The 11,157-nt window shown below is 35.3% G+C and overlaps 1 protein-coding gene across 2 annotated transcripts; it reads right to left on the bottom strand.

Annotated features, from left to right (window-relative positions):
- Positions 1–338: 338 nt before the first annotated feature.
- Positions 339–9,666, bottom strand: LOC114313542 (uncharacterized). 2 transcript variants are annotated; one of them, XM_028259913.2, is made up of 6 exons: positions 9,433–9,666; positions 8,396–8,494; positions 7,438–7,614; positions 1,873–1,971; positions 1,524–1,766; positions 339–1,059 (listed from the first exon to the last, which is right to left on the bottom strand). In XM_028259913.2, the coding sequence occupies exons 2-6, from the start codon at positions 8,462–8,464 to the stop codon at positions 619–621; spliced, it is 1,029 nt and encodes a 342-aa protein (XP_028115714.1). In that variant the 5' UTR covers positions 8,465–8,494; positions 9,433–9,666; the 3' UTR covers positions 339–618. The 2 variants fall into 2 exon arrangements, with proteins under 2 accessions (XP_028115714.1, XP_028115715.1); XM_028259914.2 differs by having other exon boundaries at positions 8,396–8,531; positions 9,433–9,656.
- Between the last annotated feature and the right edge of the window lie 1,491 nt (positions 9,667–11,157).

Here is an 11,157-nt window from a genome sequence, read left to right as displayed (position 1 = left end):
ATCTTTGGTTACGATGAACAATAGCCTTGATACAAGTCACAAGTTTCCTAATTTTTCAAAATATTAGGTGACAACTCTGAAATCTAATGACGCAATTTATTTCTGACAAAAATTTTGCAATAAAAAGGATTTTTTATTAAAGTTGATGGATTTTGACTCTCATTTATGTTTTACATTGCACTCATAAGACTAGATCAAAGAGATCGAAAGTCTGAACTGTTTAACGCACACGCGTACCCCTCCAAACGATGTAATAGTAGGGGCTCAAAAAAATGGGAGATTCAAAGTATTTAAAGAAGTGCTAATATTGGCAACCCTCTCTATTTATTTTATTAACCTTCAATGGTACTTACAACAAAAGGCCCTAATTATAAGCCTTTTAGGCTTCCATCGTAAATTATTTGTCCATTAAAAAACAAAATTACATATGAGTAAACGTTCTATCTCTCAAATTACGAGTATACCAGAAAATTTACATTGGTTAATACAGAAATTGGTCGAGAAGCATTCTTATTACTTAATTTTGGCCCCCTATATTATGTGCCAAAAAATAAAGAATTGGTAGCCCTCAAAACTTAAAAGAACAAAAATCATTAACTATGAACCTAAATTCAAACCTCATTTCTCACCACCCTCTTTTGTGGCATCTACTACTTCATCAACATTTGCCACGTCTTTGCAGCCAAGCGGAGGACCTTCTATCTTCTCATCGACACCCTCCGTGTTTGAAGTATTTTTTTCATCAGTGGGGGAAGAGTCACCTTCATCAGAGGCTTCGGAACCACCATCTGAGGCCGTGTCTGATTGCTGAAACTCGGATATGTTTGATGGAGAAGGAGAGGAACATCCGGAACTAATGTCATCGCTCATTTTCTTGTCTTCCTCCTTCATACGCTCCGCGTAAGTTTCATAGTCAAACCCGATAGAGTTCTTACCACCAAAGATAGATTCCAGCTGGTCCATGTCAAATAGCTCTTCCATTACCTTCTGGCTTTGTGGGTCAGAGAAGACAAACTTCACTTTCTTGTATGTCTTTGGCTCAAGAAATGGTTTCACCATCTGCATAAAGAAACACATGTCATCAGAATTTTGGAAGACAGTTGAAGTTAAAATAAATAAATAAATAATTAGCAAGGTGCCTTCTGTTCAGAAGCAACTCATTCATTAGTTCTCACTATCTTATTTGTTTCTTCATGAATCGAAGAACACTTAACTAAAATGTACGCCCAGTTTAGTCCTTATTGGATGGGGTTTTGGGAGGGGTGTATTAGGTACAAATCTGAAAGTTAAAACTAGCTCAAGATTTGGTCTTCATAAAAATCCTTGAGGTATGCTAACAACCAATTTCCGATTCAACAGCAAGATTCAAATCTTTTTCCTTAAAACTCGTATTGAATCATGAATTGCACGATTCTAACAACCATGATAGCAGGCACTAAAATTCACCATTAAGAGCCTAAAATGATCTGACAATAAAGATCAAGATGAGCAGATTATGTAAGTGGCAATACAATATAACCTACCAACCAAAAGGATTCAAAGACTTTCGGGGGATTGTAGAGGATTGCAATGCCCAGCCTCTCTGGGTAACAATCCTGCAAGACATGAGCTGTTTCCCGAGTCAATTTCACTGATATACTTGACATGTTCCACCCTTGAAAATCAATTAACCACACCATCTGCTCCTGGTCTGGTTTTAAATCCATTATGGCTCTTTCCATGCAATATACCAAGTATTTGATTTGCCCATCTATTGAGCTCGCATTCTGACACCATAAAAAAAAAAAATTTGTCAAAGACAAACACAGATGATAGCAAAATGAACGATACTAGTGATGCAATCTGAGATGCTTGCAATGCTATAATATCTACCTGGAAGCCAGGTCTCATAACAAGAACAGTCCTTCCACTCTTGTCGAAGCAGTTAGCTCTGTAAAGTCTCCCAATCTTGGCTTCATGGGCAACATCTTCCTAAAACCAGGAAAAAATAAATAATATGACCTAAACATATATAAAATGCATGCACCACTTATTTTATGATCAGCAATCATGTTGGGACTGCAAAATTATCGCAGACTGAATAACAACCCTCACCCAATCATGGGTAAAATCTGAGACTTTTTTTTTTGATAAATCGGTATTTAGACCCATTGGACCAACCAATCCGTGGGACTAATCCCACCATCCACTTGCGGGGTCCCAATTAAAGCCAAGGCATTGCCCTATGTGGACTAGCCCAAAGAAATTGTTTGACACTAACAGACGACAGTCAAAATTAAGCTTCAATTTTAGGCATGCTTCAAACTTTCAAAACACCACATTATTTCTAGCAATTATGATTGTTTGGTTTAGTTTTTGAAATTTGTTTCTGGAAAAAATTCATGTGTTTTTTTTTTATCTTCAGTGAACTTTTTCATATTTTAGTCTTTTTTTCTTAGTACTTTTTAAATAAACTTAAAATATTTGTGAAGAAATTAAAAACAAATAAAAAGTTCACTAGAAAAAGAAGAACAAAAATAATTTCAAATTCCTAGTCACCTAATCTTGATGCACCTAAAAAGTAAAAATATTTGTGGAGAAATTTTAAAAGGTTCACCCAAAAAAAAAAATGACTAAAATGATATGTTGACAAAGACTTTGTTGAGGGACAAACATTTGAAGTGTCGAACTTTGGCGGGTATGGTTGATCTCTCCACCTAAGTCGGTAGGGGGAGAATAGAAGCAAGTTGGTTAACAATATATAATATAACTAATATATATATTCTTGGTTCTTCACCTTTTTCCGTAGTACGTGAGGCAGCAGCTATTTGTTTGTTCAATCTTGGTACATGTGCTACAAATTGATTCAAGTTTTGTTCTTTCAAAAGCACTATTATTCGGTGGCTGGCGTGTGGAATTTTCTTCACGTCGTTTCGGCTGTTTTGGTGGAATTGATTTGGGTTGTTATTTTGGATCTTCTACAACTCTGGTTCAGAAGATTTGGTTCATCTATTTGGTGAGGTCTTTCCTCTTTGTTTATTTGTGATTATTTGAAATTCACCTAAGGGTGATTTTGTGAGACTATTAGTGTCTCGTTTGTAATCGTTTGGAACTTATTTGGTTGATAGTGGAATCGGATTTCGATCCCGTGGACGTACCTCACATTGAGGGAACCACGTAAAAATTCTTGTGTTGCCTTTGATTTAATTTTTCCGCATTAATTTTTATTCCCATTAATTGATTTACTTGTGGGGAATCACATCGATTTTCCCTAACAACTGGTATCAGAACTTACGGTTTATTTGGATTTATTTATTTGTGTAAATCAATGGAGGGGAATGTGGGTCGCATGTCTAGCTTCAATGGAAGTAATTGGGTAACTTGGAAAACTAAAATGGATGACTTATTATTTTGTAAAGATTTGTATGGACCCATTGAGGGTGATTCTGGCAAACCCGAGGGTATGAAAGATGATGAATGGAATAGGCTTAATCGAAAAGCCGTTGGTGTTATCCGTCAATGGATTGATGACAGTGTGTTTCATCATGTTGCTACTGAAACTTCAGCACATGATTTATGGAAAAAATTAGAGGGCCTTTATGATAGGAAATCAGCCACAAATAAAGCTTTTCTGTTTCGTAAGTTGGTTAATTTAAAATATAAAGAGGGCAGCCCTATTCCGGAACATCTGAATGAAATAAAGAGTATTGTTAACCAACTTGCTTCTATGAAAATTGTTTTTGATGATGAGTTGCAGGCTTTGATGCTACTAAGTTCTTTGCCCGAAAGTTGGGAGACTTTGGTTGTGACCGTTAGTAATTCGGCGCCTGATGGAGTTGTCACAATGGGCCAAGTCACTAGTAGCCTGTTGAATGAAGAAACTAGAAGAAAATCAGCAGGTTCCTCTCATTCGGAAGCATTCGTTGTGAGAGGTCGAAGCAAAACAAGGGGGAGGAGTAAGACTCCTCATGGTCGTGATCAAAGCCGTGACAAATCGAAAGATGGTTCTTTTTCAAAGAAAGACATTGAGTGCTATTATTGTCATGAGAAAGGGCACATGAAGCGGGAATGCCGAAAGCTCAAGAATAAGGAGAAAAGGCGTGACAAAAGTGTGGACAAGAAGCAAGAAGACACAACGGCAGTTACTACCAATGCTGATCTCATGGTCGTTTGTGAAGATGATTGTATCAATTTTGTGGGCCAAGAGAGCAATTGGGTGATTGATTCCGGTGCTTCTTTTCATGTGACTTCTCGAGTTGATTTCTTTACTACCTACACCGAAGGAGATTATGGTTTTGTTCGAATGGGTAATGAAGGTTTGTCCAAGATTATTGGCATGGGTGATGTTTGCTTGGAAACAAATCTAGGCTGCAAGTTGTTGCTTAAAGATGTGAGGCATGTTCCCGACATTCGCCTCAATTTGATCTCTACCGGGAAGCTAGATGATGAAGGCTACAACAACAAATTTGGTGATGGAATATGGAAGCTCACAAAGGGTTCCTTGGTGGTGGCTAAGTGTAAGAAGACTCATACACTTTATTCGATCCAAGGAAAAATTTGTAAAGGTGTTGTCAATGCACTTGAAGAAGATACTTCTACTGAATTATGGCACAAGCGGCTTGGCCATATGAGTGAAAAGGGGCTGCAAGTATTGTTCAAGAAAGAGCTTCTACCCGGTTTGAAAGGTACACATCTTAAACCTTGTGTTCATTGTTTGGCCGGTAAACAACATAGAGTTTCTTTTCATAAAAATGTTGTTTCTAGAAAAGAAAATGTTTTGGAGTTGATTCATTCTGATGTTTGTGGTCCTTTAAAAGTTAGAACACATAGTGGTGCACTTTATTTTGTTACTTTCATTGATGATTATTCAAGGAAAGGTTGGGCTTTTCTACTAAAAACTAAAGATCAAGTTCTAGAAGTATTTAAGCATTTTCAGGCCATGGTTGAAAGAGAAACAGGGCAGAAATTGAAGTGCATCCGATCAGACAATGGTGGTGAATACATTGGGCCATTTGATGAGTATTGTCGTAGCCAAGGTATTCGGCATCAAAAGACAGTTAAGAAGACTCCTCAACAAAATGGAGTTGCCGAAAGGATGAACCGCACCATTGTGGAAAGAACAAGGTGTTTGCTTTCACAAGCTAAATTGCCAAGATCCTTTTGGGGTGAGGCATTGAAGACAGCGGTTGACGTGATCAATTTGTCTCCTTCCTATCCATTGAATGGTGATGTTCCAGAAAGAGTTTGGACCAATAAAGATGTGTCTTATGAGCACTTGAGAGTGTTTGGTTACATGGAGCAACCGGAAGGCTTTGTGGAAAAAGGGAAAGAGAAATTTGTTTGCAAATTGAAGAAAAGTTTGTATGGTCTCAAGCAAGCCCCGCGGCAATGGTACAAAAAATTTGACTCTTTCATGATGAATAATGGTTTTTCTAAAACCACTTCGGACCATTGTGTGTTTGTGAAAAATCTTTCGGATGGTAAATTTATTATTCTTTTGCTTTATGTTGATGACATGTTAATTGTGGGTCAAGATTCTACCATGATAAACAGGTTGAAATTGGAGTTGAGCAAGTCTTTTGCAATGAAAGATTTGGGACCGGCAAAGCAAATTCTTGGTATGAAAATTGTTCGTGATCGCAAAGAGGGGCTGATTTGGTTGTCTCAAGAAAGCTACATTGAGAAAGTTATTGAGAGGTTCAACATGAATAAAGCAAAGCCGGTTGGTTGTCCACTTGCAAGTCACTTCAAACTTAGTTCGAATCAATGTCCTACAAGTGAAAAAGACAAAGAAGAGATGTTGAAAGTTCCTTATGCTTCAGCAGTTGGTTCTTTGATGTACGCCATGGTTTGTACAAGGCCGGATATTGCTCACGCTGTTGGTGTGGTGAGTCGTTTTCTCTCTAATCCGGGTAAAGAACATTGGGCAGCGGTAAAATGGATTCTAAGATATCTTCGAGGGACTTCGAAGGTGTGTTTGTGTTTTGGGGATGGTAAGCCGATGCTTGATGGGTTCACAGATTCTGACATGGCCGGTGATGTTGATTCTAGGAAATCTACTTCGGGGTATTTGATGACTTTTGCAGGGGGAGCTGTGGCATGGCAATCTAAATTACAAAAATGTGTTGCTCTCTCAACTACCGAAGCTGAATTTATTGCTATTACAGAAGCTTGCAAAGAAGAGTTATGGTTGAAGAAATTTTTGCAAGAATTGGGTTTGAAGCAAGAAAAGTATGTGCTTTATTGTGATAGTCAAAGTGCTATTCACTTGAGTAAAAATTCTACTTTTCATTCGAGATCGAAACACATTGATGTGAGATACCATTGGATTCGTGATGTGTTAGATTCGAAATTGTTGCAACTCGAAAAGGTTCACACCGATGATAATATTTCAGATATGTTGACAAAGATTTTGTCGAGGGACAAACATTTGAAGTGTCGAACTTTGGCGGGTATGGTTGATCTCTCCACCTAAGTCGGTAGGGGGAGAATAGAAGCAAGTTGGTTAACAATATATAATATAACTAATATATATATTCTTGGTTCTTCACCTTTTTCCGTAGTACGTGAGGCAGCAGCTATTTGTTTGTTCAATCTTGGTACATGTGCTACAAATTGATTCAAGTTTTGTTCTTTCAAAAGCACTATTATTCGGTGGCTGGCGTGTGGAATTTTCTTCACGTCGTTTCGGCTGTTTTGGTGGAATTGATTTGGGTTGTTATTTTGGATCTTCTACAACTTTGGTTCAGAAGATTTGGTTCATCTATTTGGTGAGGTCTTTCCTCTTTGTTTATTTGTGATTATTTGAAATTCACCTAAGGGTGATTTTGTGAGACTATTAGTGTCTCGTTGTAATCGTTTGGAACTTATTTGGTTGATAGTGGAATCGGATTTCGATCCCGTGGACGTACCTCACATTGAGGGAACCACGTAAAAATTCTTGTGTTGCCTTTAATTTAATTTTTCCGCATTAATTTTTATTCCCATTAATTGATTTACTTGTGGAAAATCACATCAATTTTCCCTAACATAAAATAGGAGTAAAGTTCACTAAGACCAAAAAGACAGAAAAAACAAAAGAGTCAAAAATAGTTTTTGAATTTAACAACCAAACAAGATGAGTGTCGTTGTAAGATGTCCTCTTTGGATGGGCAGCCAGCATGCAATGTAGAGTGGAATCATGTTCAGAGACCTCTAGAAGTGACGGTGACACCATTCGGCCAAGGAAAAAGAGAAAAGAGATCTACAGTCATATTCCTTACTTCACAGGCATTAAAACTTACGGTTGGAATGGACAATCGGTGTTAAAATCTGCAGCTCATTTTCCTCACATGGTTTGCAGTGCCTCGGAACAATAATTTATTTTAATGTTCTGTTACTCCGTGTTTTGGTCTGTACTATATAATAAGATATGAACCTATTCAGTAAAACAAGAACCAAAATGCATAAAATTCGTACCCAACGGATTTTATCTGGCTTGTATTCCAGCCTCCATTTCAAAGTTTCTTTCAGCATCTTGCTTGCCTTCTTCGTGTTCCAGTTCTTTGCTCTGAGGTACCTTAATATTGATGCATCTGAACACAGCACCGGAAACTTATTGGCAATAGGACTGACGAACTTTTTAATCTCATTAACCTGAACAAAAAGGGCACTCATTAGTTCACCTAATATTTTTCCTTCCCAGCATACATATGAAAAGTATATAAATCAATGAAAAGCTTGTTTTGAACAATGAGCACACGGTGTAATAGGGAAAACGTTGCCTCTATAGCAAGAGATGTTGGTCCAATCACAGGCCTGAGCTATGATCATATATTACATTATTGATATGTTGTGCTCTATGATAATCCGCAGATTTGTGTATTGTTCAAATTTTCTTTCTAAATCTGGGTTAGACATGTTTCACTAAATGCCCTAATCTTTTTCTTAGGGAGAAAAGTGTTGCAGAACTTTGTGCATGGAAGCTTCATTCTCTTCAAGGAAAACATGTTTCGCATACTGGAATCAACACAAGTCTAAGCTCTCTTTTTAGTATTTTTATTTTCTTCTTCAATTTAGTTATTGTTGCTAACATTCTTAACATGTACAATAATGCAAACATAAAATAAAAAATAAAAAGCGTAGAGATGATTCTTAGCTTTCCTGTTTTGTCTGACTAAGACAATCAAGGCCGAATAAAAGTATAAACCAAGAAACAAGGAGGTCAAATTGCTCCAATTAAGTTTTATACACACAAAAGATTTAGTTGATTTTATCCGATCAATGCTACTCCTCATGCTTGCAGATAAAAAGAAACCAACTTGACTTCTCTTATCGTCCATCCAAATTTACAGTCAATCATATACTTCCTCGGTGATATTTTTTGTAGTTTAAGAAAAAGTTCTAAGACTTCAATACAGAAAATGGGGTTAAATACCTTCGCGTGCTGCTCTGCAGATGACAGAGACTTCTCCGATCCACTTCCACGCAACTTTCTGGTAGCCATCTTTTCAGACTCTGATCAAGCTAAATCAAGCTGAAATGATTGTAGACAATTAATCATCTTGAGTAAACTGCACATTTAAAAAATATGGCATGTAAAAGAAGTATACAATTTCACCCAAAAAAAAAAGAAAACTTTAGATGGCAAAAGATGAGAGGAAACAATCATGTGTGAGAATGTTGATTGTGTTAGAATCAGTATTGAGTGAAACAATGGGAAATTCAAATCTATGTTACATAGATTCTTCAAAATAAATCAAACATCTGTGTCGGACACTCGACACTTAAACAAGGGTGCAGCGTATATGTCCGATATTTTTTATCACACAATTCTTATATATTTTCTATTTAACACCATCATTATATATATATATATATATATATGTTGTTGTATAATTAATATAAAATAAATAAAATATCTTTTTGACATTGTATGTTATATATAATACTACTATTTTATCTCACATAATAGGTTATAAATAAAAAAATATGACTATTTTTTTGCTGAATTCACGAATTCTTATATTTTTGGTAGTTCCAATCTCTTGATACGCACCCCCACCTGACAACCGATGCCCGGAATCCATGTAAAGTGACCTTATTTAATAATTTTGTTTTAGGAAGCTTGTTGTGGTTTTTGGAATAAATCAATGATCTTGTGATTCCTATTACATACAAAAATTTGTTAATCATCTTCTCTATGCATCAAATCAGATTAGTAGTTGGCATAGTTTGAACTTTGAAAGCTAGGCATGTGATTTGGATCAATTCATAACACAAATAATTAAGTCAAATTATCCCCAGAGGTCATACATGAATGCAAATCATCAAGATGAAGATCATATTAAATTTTTTTTAAAAAAAAATCTAGAAGTCTGAGATTGTAAATGGTAATGAGATGCAGAAACAACCAAATGAATGAACACATAAGAAGAGAGAGAAAGAGGGATAGATGTATAAAAAAAATGTTACCTTTTGGGAGTAGAGAAACGTGAGGAGAGAGTGGAGAAGTATGAATGAAGTAATGGTGTGGTGGTAATATTGAGATTGAATTTGGACTGGAAGATGATGATGATGATGAGTGCTGGAGAATGGTAGGAGAGAGTCATGAGGAATTTTAGGCTCTCTCTCTCTCTTTCAGCAAAAACAAACAAACTATCACCATTTGTTTCGGATCACGCTTCTTATTTCTTCTTTCCCATTTCAAACGTGCAGGCTTGTTTGGGACGTGGGTTTTCGTTTTAGTTTTTTAGCGTTTTAATTAATTTCGTCTCGTTTGGAATATGCTATTTTTAGTAATTTTTGATTTTTTTGATTAAAATATGAAATAAAAAAATTAATCTGCGTTTGGTTGTGTTTTATAATTATGATGTGAGAGTATGAGTTGTATTTTGAGTTTATGGGGTTTGGAATTATGATTTGAGTTTATAAAATTTGTTTGGTAAAGAGTTTTGAAAATAGTTTTGAAAAGAGTTTTGATTTGAGTGGGGAATTGTTGATGTGACATTTGATATTTGATACAAAAATTTATAACTCATAACTAAACATACAATTTAAAATTATTTTAAAGCACATAAAAAAATTTTAAAAATTTCAGAAAACGTTTTTTTAGATTAGATAAATCGATTGCAAAAAAAAAAAAAAAAAAAAATCACTATTCCAGTCAACCGGCCGGACGTCCCGTTAGGCAAAATTTTGAAAAAAAAAATCTAAAAAGCGCGGCTGGTGCAGAGAACTCTGCAGAGTTTTGGAAACGTGTTTTGAAAACACGTTCCAAACACCATACTGAAATCACTATGTAGAATCATATTTTGAAAACACAAACAAACAGAGCCTTAGTAGGTTTAGAATGATTTTTTAATTTTTTACAAAATGATGTGCAAACAATAAAGAAAAAATAAAATTTTTGACATTTTAGTATAGGTTACAGACTTTTTGATATTTTTTAATTTTTTGACTTTTAGACTAAAACAGACACATGATAAATGAGACCTAGTCTGAGGTTAAAAAGTTTGGTTTAAAAATAAAATAATTATAATTTAAATATAACATATTTTATTTTTTTGTGATTATTTTTTAACGAGGGCTCAAATGCGTGCCTAAATTACACTTGGAGGTTTAGAAAAAATATAATAATTTATATAATTTTAATTTAATATAATTATAAAGATAAAAATTAATACAAATAATATGAAAATATGAAAAATTTAAAAGATATGATAATATTATTTTTTTATTTATACGATTAATGAATTTATAATAAAAATGGCCTATATATTTTAGAGGCATTTACATACAAATCCTAATTTATGAACTTATACTCTATTAAGTCATAACTAAGTTTTTTTGGACCTTTAAGTCCCATTAAATTTTTAATAATCAAAATTGTCATTCAAACAATGATTGTTCATCATTTATGTACGGGAAAGAAATAAACCTTCTCGTATAATTCTGTTGATCAAGTTTGCGCTCTTTCGTACGACGTCGCTTCACTCCCTGAAAACACAAACGTGAGTTAGCCGGCAAGTTTGTGCCGGATACCTCGCCGATGCCTAAGTTAGCAAAATAGACAAATAGACAAAAAGCTCTGTGTATTCGAGAATCAAAGTTGTGTTACCTCTCCATAGGTGATGTTATGAGCTTTTATAGGTTCCGTGTGGCACAATCCTAGTAGGACTCTTACTCCTCCCTGTAGAG

The sequence above is a fragment of the Camellia sinensis genome, chromosome 12 (assembly GCF_055761805.1).
Source record: "Camellia sinensis isolate YWXY chromosome 12, ASM5576180v1, whole genome shotgun sequence".
NCBI lineage: Eukaryota > Viridiplantae > Streptophyta > Magnoliopsida > Ericales > Theaceae > Camellia > Camellia sinensis.
This window is presented reverse-complemented; position numbering and strand designations above follow the sequence as displayed.